Raw genomic sequence first — 16,758 nt, forward strand, 5'->3', positions numbered from 1 at the left:
GGTAGGCCTAGTTAATAAACTCGAGCTTGACAGGGAAATAAACAGTCCTGGGACAGAAAAACCGATCCACATCCTAGTCCTACACATCGTTTTGATAGATCTATACAAAGCCACAATGAACGTAATATTAGCTGTAAAGCAGTATATTAGCAAGATGATAGAAGGCTGTGGAGGAGGAATGAAAGTGTTGCTTATGGATAAAGAAACGGTTTGTATTATATAGAGTGTCTTGTCCAACTGTAAAATGATCCTTCTTGAACTTGAAGTCGAAGTTGACTTCTTACTTTTCTTCTCTAGTCTACCTCTACTGTACTTAGGCCTACTGTTTATGATTTATCGGTTGGTAGGCGCTCTTTGGAAATTGCTTTCCCGTTCCAATTGATAATTTGCCATGTAAAATGTAAACGTGAAGATTGTGGGTTTTTTTAGGAAGTGGCTATTCTCACCCGGGGTGAGAATAGAAATACGATCGACCTCTCACCCCGGGTGAGACTTTCCACCGTAGGCTATTCTCACCCGGTGTGAAACAAGACCCGTTTTTCCTAATTTCGGAATACTTTCTATCGATGTGAATGATCAAATGGATAAAGACAAAGAAAAGTTTACGTTATAGCACAAAAGTAAGCTAATTTTATCGACTACAAAGATGCTATGGCTATTTCACTTTTCGAATCAAGCCGAACTACGGGGGTCGCCATTTTGTTTTGCCCGGAAGTTCTCGCAAGATCTACTCCTCCCCTCTTCTCTTTCTCTGTCTCTTTCTGAATACTGTCTATCGATGTGGACGATCAAATTGACTAAAACAAAGCTAAAAAATGATGGTAAAACACAAAAAAATAAATCAATTTGGTCGTCTACAAAGATGCTACGGCTATTTAACTTTTCGAATCGAGCCGAACTACGCGGGTCGCCATTTTGTTTTGCCCGGAAGTTCTCGCGCTACTCCTCCTCTCTCTTTCTCTCTCTCTTTCTCTCCACTGCCCACAGACAAAATTGTACGCTTTTAGTAGGCTAACAGTAGTAATGGAACGTTTGTTCACGGCACAATTTTTCTGTTATCACAGTGCAGAATTCTGTGGTTTAGGAGGGTGAACGCAAAATTTAATTGGTTGGCCTAGATCTAGGCTATAACGGTGAACGCGCACTGGGTGAGAATAGCCAAAAGACTCGCCTGCACTATTCTCACCCGGGGTCCACCAAAGTTCAGTCCGGCCAAAATAAATTTTTAATACAAAAAAGGCAGAAAAATATTACTGTCTAATGATTGTGGTATGGTTCACTTAGCCTCCAACATCAACTACATTGCCACTTTTGTCCTTAGCAATCACTTGTAACTGTTTCTTATGTAAGCAAACAGGAAGGCAATTTCCAAAGAGTCCCGGTTGGCAGTAAGTGAGTGTTCGGCCCCCAAGAGCGATTGTACAAACAATCATGTCGGCTTGTGAATACTCTCACAATCTCGAAAGTGGCTGTGTCTCAGGTCTCAAGGTAACGAGTGGCCCAAGGATTTTGTTCGGCCAATTTAAGAATAGAATCTGATCCAGCATCACTCATCATATTCAGTCTACTATACCTGGTCTCTACTTTTCTGCTAAGATTGTAAATTATCTGATGCCGATGCTTGTGTGTTGATGAGAAAAAAATGCTGTCCTCCATCTCGTTTCTTTTGACTTTTAAAAATCTTGATACTGCAGGATTGTATGAAAGATGCTATTGGTAGTATATTAAAAATTGAGGAAATTAGAAAGAAAATCATGGCAAAGTACTCCATCAGTTAATTAAACAAAATATAGAGCCTCTATCTGAGAAGAGTAGAGTGTAAAATAGTAATTATGGCAGTGGTATGTTACACCTGAGCTCCCCACAGTCAACCAAGCTACATAAAAATAACAATGTCAGTATAGACTTTTAATTATATTTATTAAGTTATAAAGTAGACCTGAGCAAACATTTTGACAGAAACGAATTGAGAGTCAAAATTAGAGACACTTGTCAATGTCATTTTGACGTAACAACTCAGCTTAGAAACTTCCTGCTTGATGACAAAATAGTGAGCGCCCCTCTCATTTATAATTTTAAAAAGTATGTGTGCCTGTCCAGGGTTTATAGTGATTATCTTTGTGTTTGAAATCTCTGTTTACGCTGCAACAATTACTTCTCTTACAATTTTTTGCAAGTCTTGTTTCATTTTTGTGTATTGATTATTTTTAGTCCCGTCCCACCTAATCATGCTATTGACAGAGATGCAAGTACAGTGTACAGTGAGTCTCCGTTTAAGAACGTGTCCTTTGGGAAACCAAAACAAAGCGGGTTCTTGGATAGATTTACAGGTTTTATTTTTAATCTTACTTTGTCATTGTGTCTAGTGATTTTGTTCTGTCGTTTCTGTCATGTTTGTTATTTCCTGGCATTGCATAACTGAAACTAAAACTAGCTGACGCTGTCGTTGATTTATAGCAAAATGTAGCCTTGAACAGACTTCACACTTATTCATAAAAACACTCTCTCCCCAGTATAAATAGATATGCTGAACCATATATATATATAATTATATATTATAGTAAATTGTAATAGCCTGAGTCACTTGCTGAATATTTCATAATTTTCTTTGCTGCTTTTTTATCTTTCAGACAAGCATAGTGAGTATGGTATATGCACAGTCAGAAATTTTACAGAAAGAAGTGTACTTGTTTGAGAGAATTGACACAGCTGGCAGAGAGACGATGAAGCATCTCAATTGTATTGCCTTTTTGAGACCCACGAAGGAGAATGTTGATTTGCTTGCCCAGGAGCTTCGTATGCCTAAATATGGCTTATATTTCATTTGTAAGTATGTTATTCTCCTTATATTATATAAAAATACTTTTTATAAAAGAGTAATAATGTCTGTGATGAATCAGGTGGAAAACACTAATCATCATATTTGTAACATGAGGATTATATGATTAGGTCCACTCTCAAACACATTGATACAAGTTATTATATGGGAATTGATATTTTGTGTTGTTTCAGTTGATGAGTAAGGCTAGTGAAGCAATATGGCTGTTTTATAATGGATATTTGGAAGCCTTTTTTACATTGAAAGAATAAAAAGTGGCCTGCAATTTACTTTGAACAAAAATATTGTGTTTTGTGACTTAATCACACATTATTACTTGTGTATTAATTTACATGCAATGGATATTTATGGTGATGGCCCTGTAAATGTGTATACAGTATTACAAGTAAAAATAAAAAGGACCCAATTAAAGGCCAATAACTTAATGATCATGACACCATTTTCAACAAAAACTTTGAAGAAATAAAAATTAACCAGGGGGACCTTATATTTCTGAGTATGAAATAAATGAACTACTATGTTAAGAAAAACAACCCATTAAATACATTTCCACCAAATTGAGTGAAACGCAAAACTTTGCAACTTTAAAAAAATCAACCCCACTGTCTATTTCAAAGAGTCATTATTTCTGCATTAAAGGACAAATTTATACAAAAATTATATTGCCAAGTAAACTCAGGGAGATGGCTATTAAATCTCCAGGTGTTGACCATTTCTCCAATAAGCCCCCTGGAAATTTTAAATAACTCCATGACTCGTTTTTGCGTTGGACGTCCTGTTCTACAATGAGTTTCAATTGTTCATTCATTTGTGGCTTGTTTCCGTAAACTCTGTCTGTCAAAAAACCTCAAAGGTAGTAATTATAAGGGCTCAAGTTTTGGAGAATGTGGTGACCGTTCATTTGTAAACTTACGGCTTATCAAGCGTTCCCCTAACTTTTCTTGCAACTATACAAGGGCCACTCATGACATTTAGGATGTGGACCCATCCCACTGGAACCAGACCTCTATAGCGTAACACCTTCTCCTCCTCAAACTTCTCAAAAATCTCTCAGCATGGTGAGATATCCATCTGATGTGACTGTCATGGTTTTACGGTCTTTTTCCTGAAATAGAATGGGTTGATCACATCCCTAGTGCTGAACACCTTTAAAAAGCAAAATTTTGTGTTTTACACAATTTTGGTTGAAATGTTAAAAAACTATATTTATCGAAGGTGGCAATGGATTTTTGTCATATTTACGAACTTGATGTCCCCTCGGTTGAAATTTATTTGTTCGAAGTTTTGTTAAAATATGTGCACTGATGACCGAGTTATTGTCATTTAAGTGGGTCCTCTTTTTTTAGATAGCATGTACTTTATATTGTCTTTCGCAGTTTGTAATGTTATCCCGTACTAATTGTAATTTCATACTTTTTGTCAGACTTCAGCAATGTGATTAGCAAACAAGATATCAAAGTTCTTGCTGAGGCTGATGATCAAGAAGTTGTGAGGGAAGTGCAGGTAATGTGTACATCATGAGATCAGTATATTATATAGGTGTTTTGTGAGTTAGATGGGTCTGGCTTTGGTTTACTGCTTTAACAATTTAATTAACTATGGTCATGTATTTTTGTCTATTGCCTTTTGTTTTCTGTAAACATATATTCATAAACCTGAACTATTATGTACTGATTTGTGATTAGTTACTTAAAATCCCAAAATATTATACTGAACTAGTTTTTCCTTTTATTAGACATAAATGCTATAGATTACGCGAGCTGATTAAAAAAAAAATTGAAAACTTTTTTTCCCCAGGAGTTTTATGGAGACTACATAGCTGTCAATCCACATTTGTTTTCCTTAAATCTTGTGGGATGTTGTCAGGTAAGGTATTTGTAAAATACAGCTGCTGAATAAATTAAAAATCTGCTATTGAAACAGAAAGTAAAATTTGTAATTGCAATTTTACACCACAAGATTATGATAAAAGAATGTTGAAGGTACGGAAATATGCATGTTTGCTTTCTTTGTCATGAAGATTTTGAAATACTTGTTTCAACATATTTTAAAAATATCTAATAACCTATTTCAAGGTTGTTGTCCGAGTTAAGTGATATTTTTGTACATAGATGTTTTATTTTATGTAACTCTATCCGTACGCCCTGGGGTCTTTTTGTATCCTGGGGTTGTATTCTTCATATTTTCGAATACTTCTACTACAAAGATCTCTTTGAAACTTTCAGTATTTCTCAAAAAATCATTTGACAGACTGCATGCTATGCAAAGTGTATGGATCGGATTAACGAGTAAATTTTCTCTTTGGAAAGTCGTGGCACAGAGTTCCCCATGTTGTATGGATACAATAGTAAAACACGACTACGACATTCGGATAGGATTAAATTATGAATTAAAGAAGCAATTTCTGTCTTTGTATTATATGATATTGATGTTGATTTTTAAATTTATTTTCATAATAATTCTTGTCTGGAGATTTTAGAAGTAATACGGTACCTTGGTAACTATTGTTTAGTCCAGTCACATGGATGTAAAGCAATGTTTATAATATTGTATTTATTTGTTTGTTTGCTTTTGCACAGAAAACCTAAGTTCAATTCCCATGTGGCGAAGTTAATTTCTTTGAGTATATCTGTCTTTCTGCTGGGATGCTGTGTCCTACTCAGCCTGGGTTGGCCCTGACAGGCATGGTCAAAGCAACCTGCCTCTTTAATGATCTAAATTGTGTTGATAAGGGCATTAACACATTCAGATTCACTTCTGTGTTAATTGTGGATTTTTTTTCATGTGATTGGAAAGTATAAAAGGACTGGATGAGGAAAGTTGGTTATGTTTACTAAAATCTTGACTAGAGGAGTGCAATGTAAAGGGAAACTAGTGAAGTACATTGAAGTAAAATATGTTGCTTAAGTTCACCCTAATTGTGGTATGTAATTTTTTGGGGGGCTTAAACATTTTTTTTAGAATGACTCTTTTTTGAAATACTGATCTGAAAGGATGATTATTGTCTGTTTCAGAACTTCAGCTGGTTTCCTCCAGTTTTGTCTCGCACCATTCAGGGCTTGACCTCTGTACTGCTTTCCCTGAAAAAATGCCCAATGATTCGGTACCAGAACTCGTCTGAAATGGCACGCAGACTGGCTGACAGTGTCAGGGTGAGTGTGTTGTTTTTCTGTGCTCTCATCATGGCCTGATGAAAGTAATATGAATGAAAATTGAAATGTTTTCTATCTGAATCCTGGCAAGTTCATAAATGGAACAAACTTCAACAAAGAAATAACAAATACTGGTTACAAGGGGTATAGTGAGTGGCCAAAAACTGATTGGTGAGATCTGTAAATTAAAATAAAATCAACACTTGTCAAATGAAATTTGAACAATAAATTGATAGGAAACTGAATTGTCTCAATGGAGCAAACATGACACATTACAGTGACAAAAATGCATTAAATTTAGAAGTAACCATTCTAATCAACAGTTATAAAATGGTCTTTTGATTTCCTCAAATACTCTTGTGCTACTTCTTTTGTAGATCATAGCAAAGAAAAAGGTTTTTCGATATGCAGCCAAACTCTGGAACCACTTTTGATTTCTTATTTCCAGCAAGTGATCAGCAAGGAGGCAGCCCTGTTTGAGTTTAGAAAAACAGATGTGCCCCCAGTTCTCCTTATCCTGGACCGAAGAGATGATGCAGTGACACCGCTCTTGAACCAAGTTTGTAATAATGGCATTTTAGCTATTATAATTTTTTTTAGCTCAGAGGGGGAAGGGGAGATTGTTAGTTTTGTGTTTATGTAATTGAAGGGAGGGATGAATGGGTTACAAGAACTCAGCTAGTTTTCTATTCTGTTAAGTATGGACACTGCAGGGAAACCATTTTAGTTTCTAAAGATTATATTATGGGCTATTTTGTCTCTTGCTTTTAAAGTAAAACAGGTCTGACTTTGGGTTTTTTTGTTATTGAAATCATTCCTCTGGTAGTGTTTAGCCTTCCTAAAGAACACTGCCCCTCAAATGTGTATTTGTTATGATTTTGGTTGAGGGAATCTTTTCACTGTTTTGTTTTTCCTCTTTACACTTTGCTATCATATTTTGGGGAAAATCCAAAGGAACTGAGTGGTAAACATCACCAATCGGTGAGATGAGGTGGCAAAGCTTTAAGCTTTTACCTAACATTGAAAACCTAACACAAAGAGTCTTTGTTTTTAAATGTAGTATTTTTTTTAAACCATGAGTTTCTGCTCTCTCACATTTGCACAACTTCCAGAGAAGTAAGCTGAAAATGGCCACTAAATAAACAGTTTTGAATAGATGTTGATGAAACTTACACATTATATAGTGTCAGCAGTTACAGATATCCCTTGCTTTAAAGAGTTCTGGTCAAGAGAATGCCTCCTTCCCATCAATGACTTCTATAATGAGAAAATTTCCTTGGGATTCCTTCATTTTACCCGTAAAAGTAAAAGTCATTAGACTTTGACTCCATGCTCTTCTTTTCTTTGAGTGTTTCTATAGTTATGCAACGTTACAGATGCAAACGCTCTGATACCTTAGCAAAGAGTAGTGTGTTAAGTCTTTTATACTCTGTTTGCAGATTGTAAAAGGTTGTGACCATTTTCATATTACTTTTCGGACTACCTTCATAATGTTCATATGTGTGGCATTGTCAAAATAATGAAATTGAAGAAACCAACATTTTTCCATCCTTTCGTCAATTGGTATTGAATGTTTTTGGGGAGCTCAGCACCTTTGAAGTCCACTTAAAAACACGTTTCTGTTTGGCATGAACCGAAAACTGACAAACGCCTGTTTCCCCTGTGTCGTGACACATATTTTATTTTTTCAAAGTTTGTTTGACAATTGTTTTATATTCATCCAAATGACAATGAGTTTGAGCTGTCAGTTTATGTGTATGATCAAGTTATGAATGTGACAGCTACATAATATATTTTTTTTTCACAATCAAGTGTAGTAGTGGTTAGAGCAGGCAGTGGCGGTAGGTAGTGAAGGGCTAACGCGCTTGAATAACAAAAAAGCAGTTGACACCGTTATAATCGCACACAATGAACACACAGTGATCAACTTGGCAGCTTTGCTCGTTTATCCAATCACTGTTGTCTCCATTTACAACTATAGTAACCTAACAGCCAATCAAATGTCTCTTGGGCTCAGCACTGGATGAGCCCGTTCCTACAGACCTTCCGTAATGAAACTCTTCTTGTAAAAAGGTAGAAGGTTAAAAAAAAAGAGCACTGTACTTCGGGCTCACGCTCTCCTAGCCCTGACAATTGGGGGAAAGTTTACGACACACTTTCCCCCTGGTGACACAGATACCTTCCCTCTCATTGGACCTTTGTTTGGTTTCCGCAACTACACGGCCTAATCCAGCTCATAGACAGTATATGTTTGAAGTGCTATGTGTGCGTGTTTGTGATTGTAACGCTGAAATTTAACAGTTATAAATCCTGTCAAAACACTTTCAAGACAACTTTTTCATCAGGGGAAAATTAAATAAAGGAAATTTGGAGGAGAAACGGCTTTGTCCCCAATATTTATAAGAATTTAACTTAGAACAAAGAGATGGAAGACAAAGGTGACTCTTCTCGTTTGAATAGTTCTTGAAATGCCGTAGCTCGCTGTGAATATAGAAAAATCACCACTGTTTTGTTCTTACTTCTTGCTATTTGGTGGTAAAGAAATGGAAACAACGTTAGCCCCACCCAAATTTTGGTCCACCCCCCGCCACTGAGAGCAGGCTGCTGGTCGCTCATACTCTCCAGTTATGTGAGACGTCATTTTGTCAGTTTACCTCTGCATGAATAATGCTTAACCTATATAACTTTATTGCATTTCAGCTGTTTGGAAAACCTTTGCTGCATACTTTCAAGAGACTAGGATTATTGATTAATGGCTAATATTTCCTTCTTGTTCTTCTGTCACCAGTGGACATACCAAGCAATGGTGCACGAACTTCTCAGCATCAACAACAACCGCATCAATCTGTCCACGGTGCCTGGAATCTCAAAAGATCTTCAGGAGGTGGTCTTGTCAGCAGAGCATGATGAGTTTTATGCAAATGTGAGTTAGTGTTTATGAAAATGTCATTTGACCAACCTAATTGATCTCCCCATGAGCAACTTATCTTGCCTGTATACAGCGATCTGTTATTATGTTCATTGTATTGTGTATTTTTATGAGTGGGGTGTAATCTTCATAATGCTCAAAAACATGGGAAGCTATAGTTTACTTTTACCCATTTTGATGCATGTGACTCATTTGGTCACAATGTTTAACATCATGCCATTTTCTTTAATGTATGTAGTTCAGTGATTTTAGGGTAAAAGTTTGAATCATATTGATGAAAAAACTTGTAAAAAATTAAGTTTCAATTGAGAAAAGGGAAGTAAAAGTTTGGAAAATTCTTTGTTTAATGGTCAGTATCATCTTTCACAGTTAGGGCTTGGTAAGCAGGAAAAATAATTGAATTTGGGCTAAAATCAGATTTTCAGTGATGTACATGTGTTTAGTTGTGTGTTATTATATGTTCAGTGATATGATATCCTGATGAAATTATGTATGATGTTTTCCATTTTAACAGAGTTTCCCCACAGAGGCACCTTTACTTCTTTGATATAGAATGACTTTAGACTTAAAGGTTTAGTGTTAGTTAACATTAAGCATTACAAAGATTTGGTTCCTCTCGTTCCAGAACATGTACATGAACTTTGGAGAAATTGGTTCCAACATCAAAGAACTGATGGAGGAATTTCAGAAAAAGTCAAAGAGCCATGCCAAAGTGGAGTCAATTGCTGACATGAAAGTAAGTTGCAATGTTGTTGTTTTTGTTGTTGCTATAGATCCGACACTTTTTTTTGCTTTTGGTCCAAGCACCCTACCAGAGCCATTACATAGTTGTTGCTTTTTTGTCCCATGTCCTGATTTTGGTGCAGATATTTTTAGGTTACGTAACAATATATTGGCATGGTGCAAATTGTTATGTTTCAAGAAAAAATTCCCAAGGAAAACACACCAAAAAAAAAGAGGAATTGTTTAGTCAGTGATGATGATGATGATGCTCTAATGTTAGAAATAATGTGCATGTTAATCCTAGTGTTAAGTGTATTTCACTTTTTATTTGGCGCTTACTCTGGATCCCCTTCAGGCTGTCCTGGTGGGCAGGACACAACCCTCATTCCCAACTCCTCGCATAGAGTGACCAGAAATTTGGAAATAATTCGTCATCTTCATCCCTAGCATTTAATAAAAGTATGCCGTCATGACATAGTTATATACTGGTTTTCTTTAACTGCTTTGTTGTCAAAAAGAGTGTTTAATCTCAGAGGTAGAAGTGTTTTGTTAAAAAAATCATGGAGTGCATGACAGGGAAAAGTTGAAATTTCACTGCTGGGTGCTGTGTTGGAACGCGTAGTTCAGTTCTGTTGAGATGGAAATTCAGCAGAATGTATTTGTGTGTTCTTTTTTATTTTTGTTAGATACTTATTGTCAACATCCTGGTGTGTAGGAGTCATTTGGTTAAAGACAGCTTGCCTATGTCCGCCCAAAATCCAGTCCTGTTTGATATCAGATCTGTTTTGTTAATCTATGTTTGAAAGTGGTGAATTGTACCCGGAGAATTTCTTCCTCTTATACTTAATTTTTATTTTATTGTCTAAGACATTGGTGGTTGACAACATGTTTAAAATGTTCTGTTTTGTATAATGTTCTGAGTATTAAGTCTTTTATATTTCAAAGTTTGTTTACACCAAAAGAATCATCAAAGGGGCGTCCCTTTAATTCGATAGAAACCTCTTTGTGTACAGTTATAAGATGTTTGATGGCAAATAAAAACCCACTGTGTGATATGATTGTATAAGTATAAGGTGTTCAGGTTTTTTTTTTTTTTTTTACTTTGTAATACTATGTTATGAAGACCTTGAATTTTCTCTGCTGACTATTGCAGAAAAATATATCCTCAGGTTTAAAAAAATGTTGCAATAAATGACAATAATGTTTCCCCCAGTATCCTTTTTCAAATGACTTGGGGAACTCTTCACCTTAACTAAAAATTACTCTCAGTTCGAAGAGATGTTGCTACATATTATGACAATAGTAGGTACTTTCTTCCACTGTATTATATTTTTACTGATATTATGGCATGTGCATGTAAAAAAAATCAAATTGACAAATATTTTTTGTTTTATGGTATGTTTTAGTGCTGAGAGTTCGTATTTGGGCTCTAGTTAGATGATCTGTGCCAATAAAAAAAAGAAAATCTTGTTTTTGTATATAAATAAAAGGCCAAAAATGGTAGCCATTAAAAAATTTTTTTTCTGTGTGTTTTTTTTTTTACCTAAGACTTTTTTGTTGTTAACCAAATGAGTGGAAACATTGCAGTCGGACAATACAAGAAAATCTTTGCGTGAAGGGTCTTTTTGATTGAATAGTCTCTTGAGTTTTATACCATTATGAAATAATTAAAATCTACATTTGCCCAAACATTGGTTGTTTTTTTTAACCACACATGCCCTTAATGTACTCCACAGGCTTTTGTAGAAAATTACCCTCAGTTCAAAAAGATGTCAGGCACTGTTTCAAAACATGTGACAATAGTCGGAGAACTCTCCCGGTTAGTGGGAGCTCACTTGCTACTTGAAGTGTCTGAGACAGAACAGGAGATTGCATGCCATGGAGACCATTCCCCTCTCCTTCAGGTACATTCTGGCGTTTTCTCTGATTTGTTCTCCACTGTTATTCCTTTATTTCCACCTCTCAAGCAATACAGATTTTCTTTTTGCTCAGTTTTATCAGCAACTTGTCCAATGTTTGTTTTTGAAATTTCGTTTTAAATTTAAGAGAAATTGCCTTGCTTTATGTAATTGCTCTAGACAGTGGCTAAAGATTCACCTGAAGTCTGATCATATTTATACATTTTGGAAGAGTAAATTGAGATTATTTTCTGTCTTTTATGGTTGCGGCAGAATCATCAGAGTTCATGATAATAATTGCTGAGCTTATCTTTGCTTTTATAACGGACTTTACCGTTTAGCAGATTTTACTTGTTGTATGGTGGTCTTTTTCAGGTGTCATTGATAATGTCAAGGATATGAGAAAGTTTTTTTCGTATCTGAGACAGCTGCTGTTGAAATGTGGTTAAACGTTGTTGAAAAGTTCTTCATATCTTCCTTATTGCTTCTCTCTGCTTTCCTACCCTGTCTGATATTGTTAGAGCACTCTGATGTCTCCAACATGAGAAACATCAAATGCCGGATTCAAGTACATTTTCTCCATCAAAGTGGTAACAATGTTGTTGTTTGGTTTTCTCGTTAAGTATTGACAGCAATGAAGTTGTTGACCTCTACACCAAAAGTTGTAAAACTTCCCCATTACAGGGAAATTTTATTCTCTAACTAAAACGAAAAGTAAAACATTATCGTTTCAGGCTGTGGACTAGAGATAATCAGTATAATTGGGATAGGCAAGCCCCCACTCCCCACCCCCTCGTGATAACAATATTTTTATTTATATTGCTATAAGATTTTTAAAATGTTCTTTCAGCGCATTCGAGCATTGCTGGCTAGTGACAAAGTTCGACACATAGACATGCTTCGCCTGGTGATGCTGTATGCCCTGCGCTATGAGAGCCACAGTAACAATGATGTCTCTGGCTTGGTGGATGCCCTTAGACAGAAAGGTCTCTCAGCTGAGCACAGAGCTGTACGTATGAATGCAAAAGACTATAAAATATGTAACATCTCATCTGTTGTTGTCATTGTATAGATTTAAGGTCCCTTACAACATTGTAACATTATTTGAAAGGGGAGATCTCTAAATATAACTTCCATCTCCAATAGGATCAAGCCAAATATTTTGCTGAACAAAAAAATCACAGAAAATGGCTAAAATTCATTGATTCATAATTTGTGTTCCTGTTTGTTTTTTTATAGCCCTTGAAAAACTTTCTTTTTATATTGAATTTCAAGAATATTCGCCCAAAGTAACACACTGAACATGGATAGCATAGTAGGAGGTCTTATTTATTCTCTCTCCCTGTGTCATTTATATCAGTCTAGCTATGTTCTTATAATAGATGGCCATTGTCCTGTCAAAATGTTTCGCTCTATTCAAAGTAAGGTTCACCTACACATACTTGATGGCTTGTCAAAGATCCTTGATAGGTTGTGTATAGCTGAATAACAGTTTTTTAAATCTACAGAGGAAGGAGCTTCAATTGCATAATTTCTATCATTGGACATGCAAGAAGCTGTTTACTGTGTAAAGTTTTCTAAATATTTGTGAATAGTCTTGCAAGCAAATGTCCATCGCTGTAACTTTCTTCAACGGAGGCTAGAAGTGCTTTTGGAGATCTCATTTTCTGTGTCCTCTTTCTGTAGTGTTGTCTTTTATCCCCAGTAACTTTCTGATTGGTAAGGGTAAAAAAGACAGACATGCCGCTCTGTAGATTGGGGGGACAGATAAGAGATGATTTATCTTTATCTAACTCTCGTGGTTCCTCTTTCACCTTTTCCTTTTTCCCCCTTTTTTTCTCTCTGCAACCCCCCTCCCTCCCACCCCCCCACCCCCTTACCTCTTTCTGTCTGTCTGTCACATACACCATACTTTTGTTGCTGTTGTTGCTAAAAAGAATTGATATACAGTTTCTTGTTTTCAAATTTGCACATTTTTGTCTTCCTCATATATTCTTAAGATGGTTCAGTCTATCTTAGACTATGGTGGAAAGAAGGCTCGAGGCAGTGATCTGTTTGGGAACCAGGATGCTGTAGCTATCACCAAGAGACTGCTGAAAGGCCTGAAGGTAACACCATTTTTCAGATTTTTTGTTCTATCGTTACATCTAGTGCAAAATGTTTTTGACATGAGGGTTACGAAGTATGAGTTGTGTGCTAGTGCTGCAGGGGTTTTTCAGGTTTCAGTAGTGCTCAAAAAAAGTTATTATACACAATATATAAATATTTTGAAGTGGCAATGTCGGGGATAACACAATTTTTAATAATTTTTTTGTGGCCAATTTGTAATAAAATTATCTAACGGAAAACTGTCCTGTATGGAGTGTTCATATGACTTCTTCTATGTGTTACAGAACATTTTCCTAATAATTCTGAAACAACATACAAGCCGTTAATTCTAACTTAAATATGTTGAGTTTGGTGTGGAAGCTGGCTTAAAATCGAGTCCCAGTAGGAGTACATGATGCATTTCGCAAATGGTGTGACAGTATCCTTTTGCTCTTGTTCTGTCTGAAGTCCACACTGAACTACTACTGTCATTTTCTCACCTTGTGTATTGTTACTCCTGCCACTAATAGATTTAGTGCTACTGTTCTCAAAACTAGAACTACTAGATGAAATTACATGGACTAGACTTGGAATCAGAACAAAGTCTTTCTGATTTTTACTTTCACTTTCACCCAATTGTGACTCCAACTGTTCATCGCCTGAGCTACAGTCCTATCCATAGGTCTAGCAGCTTCCAGTAAGTTTTGGAGGACATTGTAGGAGCTTTAGCCTTCTGGTTCACTATCAGACCCTTTAAACACTTCAGACATGTTTCGTTTATGTATGTCTTTGAGAGGCTTTGTTCAGTTCACAGAGCTTCTATCACAATGCTGGGGTGACTGACTTAGTCCGTTACAGCTAAAAAAGTATCGCACATAACTTCACCAAATTTTTAACGAAATGAAACGAGTGGGTCAACTGTTGGCTCACAACTTCCTGCAGCTTGTAATATAAAAACCTAAAACAAGGGATTGATAAAGCGCATACCCAGGAGTAGGCTCAAGTGAGTTAATGGTGTCTTTGCAATCTTGTATGCACTGAATATTTTTATGTTTCCTCCCAGACTACCTAATTGGAGACTAACTATTTAAAGAACAGGTTCTGTTCCGTCACTCCATATGTTTGTGCTGGATTGGTCTTTGTTCTGTTATCTGTGAAGATAAAATGTGTGGCTGAAGAAGTCAACAGGAGCAATGGACTTAACTGAAGTAGATGAAATTCGTTAAAGGTAAAGTTTGATGTCATCAGTACCTGCTTAGTATGTTATACAAAATATAAGTCATGGTATTTTGGGAAGATTACTCTTGGCTGATTACAAGTACATTACCAAGCGAGTTGGGGCATGATAGATTGACAGATTGTGGACTCTATGTGTGTTCTGTTTCCCACCCTCACTCCCTATCTCTCTTATAGGGTGTTGAGAATGTATACACCCAACACAAGCCCCTCCTCTTCACCATTTTGGACCAGCTCATAAAAGGCAAGCTGAAGGAGGCAAGCTACCCATACCTGGGTACTGGCCAGCTCAAGGACAGGTAAGGCATGCCTATTGTAAACACAGATTATTCCAGTAGCCTGGTGTTGTGTCAGAGGACAGAAAAAAATATGCTCCATTAGACTTGTGACTCCACTATGAATGATCTAGATTTCACGTCTTCAGTTGTCAACTCAATTTATTTGTTGTTTTTGATACGCCCGCTTTGGAAGAAGCTATGGTTTTGAGTTATGTGTGTTTTTTGTAACAATAAGATGATCCACTTTGTGGCTGCTAAGGCAGGACTGGCGTAGAAGATGCAGCTCACATGTAAGTGATGAGCTACCAGTCTTGTCTCTGCTGGTACAGGTGTGGTTCAAGAATTATTGGAGGGAATGACACTATGAGAAAAACTTGCATCAAATATGTGCGTAGAATGTCAAAGGAAAGAATGAAAATTGTCTTTGTGAAATGGCTCATGTATATTCTTCCCAAATTAATGGGAGAAAAGTATTTTAAGGAAGGAAGTTGCAATTCGCTCTCCCGGTTGGCATTATACACCCGACAGATGCATTTTTTTAAAAGGGCGGGGTGGGGTGTAGATCCTAATTAACAAAATCCTTTGTATGTTTCGGCATAGCATAAGACTTATATCACCTGAATTTGCAAGATAAAATTTGGAAGAACACAAAGTATTTTACGGCTTGACAGGTGCTTTAAGCTTGAACTTTGACAGTTGTTTTGGTTCCATTTTGAGAGTCCATGATAAAGACAATATGCTGTTTGTCATTGAGAATTATACATTTGAAAATTGAATATTCATTGAGTATGAGTGTGGATGGAGTGCACAGGTCATTTGCTTACATTGCTGAAAATTGTATTTCCAAAATAGGCCCCAAGATATTATTGTGTTTATCATTGGTGGATGCACATATGAAGAGGCCCTTGCTGTGCACAACTTCAACAGGATGATGCCTGGGGTTAGGATTGTTTTAGGTGGAACTACCCTTCACAATTCCAAGAGGTGAGAGAATTTATTACTGTTGGTTTGATAATTGTTGACGATAAACCTAAAGAGTGATGTTTGATATTTTTTAATATTGCAGGATTTGGACATTTGTAAAGATGAAGAGTTCATCCTCAGATCCCTAAAAAAGTATTAATTCAGATATACCTCTTAGATAGAACTATGTATGGTTATATTCTTAGGATTATTGGGGTTCAAAAATTGGTACTGATTTAGTAACAAACCCATTGTTTTGAGTAAAGCCAATTTAATCGAAGAAGAGGTCCTCTACGTCTTTTAAGGAACTTGAAAAATAAATTCAGACAAACTTTGTAATATTGTGTGGGATTTTTTTGTGTAGAAGTGAACAGCAGTTTTGTATTAAGCTCTTTCCTCTTTCACACACACACACACACACACACATACATACACACACACACACATACATGCATGTTCATACACTCAAACACACACACACAGATATGCACTCAAACAGACACATGCACACTCATAGACTTATGCAAACACCCATACTCACATGTGCATAGACTCCATTGGATACATGCACACATACTACTGCACATGTATCCACACACTCATATGCACACACACACACACACACACACGCACGCACACACAGGCACACACA

The 16,758-nt window shown here is 36.4% G+C and overlaps 1 protein-coding gene across 1 annotated transcript in view; it reads left to right on the forward strand.

Moving 5' to 3' along the window:
* The window catches only part of LOC101859967 (vacuolar protein sorting-associated protein 45), a 24,504-nt gene continuing 7,746 nt past the window's right edge, over positions 1-16,758 (forward strand). Inside the window, exons 1-13 of the mRNA XM_005107349.2 lie at positions 1-208; positions 2,631-2,826; positions 4,263-4,342; positions 4,637-4,705; positions 5,854-5,991; positions 6,440-6,550; positions 8,780-8,914; positions 9,546-9,656; positions 11,380-11,547; positions 12,392-12,550; positions 13,542-13,649; positions 15,043-15,164; positions 15,996-16,127. Coding sequence (XP_005107406.1) covers positions 116-208; positions 2,631-2,826; positions 4,263-4,342; positions 4,637-4,705; positions 5,854-5,991; positions 6,440-6,550; positions 8,780-8,914; positions 9,546-9,656; positions 11,380-11,547; positions 12,392-12,550; positions 13,542-13,649; positions 15,043-15,164; positions 15,996-16,127 — 1,622 coding nt within the window. The 5' untranslated portion in view covers positions 1-115. The remainder of the gene's footprint in view (positions 209-2,630; positions 2,827-4,262; positions 4,343-4,636; positions 4,706-5,853; positions 5,992-6,439; positions 6,551-8,779; positions 8,915-9,545; positions 9,657-11,379; positions 11,548-12,391; positions 12,551-13,541; positions 13,650-15,042; positions 15,165-15,995; positions 16,128-16,758) is intronic.

Source organism: Aplysia californica, unplaced genomic scaffold, assembly GCF_000002075.1.
Source record: "Aplysia californica isolate F4 #8 unplaced genomic scaffold, AplCal3.0 scaffold00595, whole genome shotgun sequence".
Lineage (NCBI taxonomy): Eukaryota > Metazoa > Mollusca > Gastropoda > Aplysiida > Aplysiidae > Aplysia > Aplysia californica.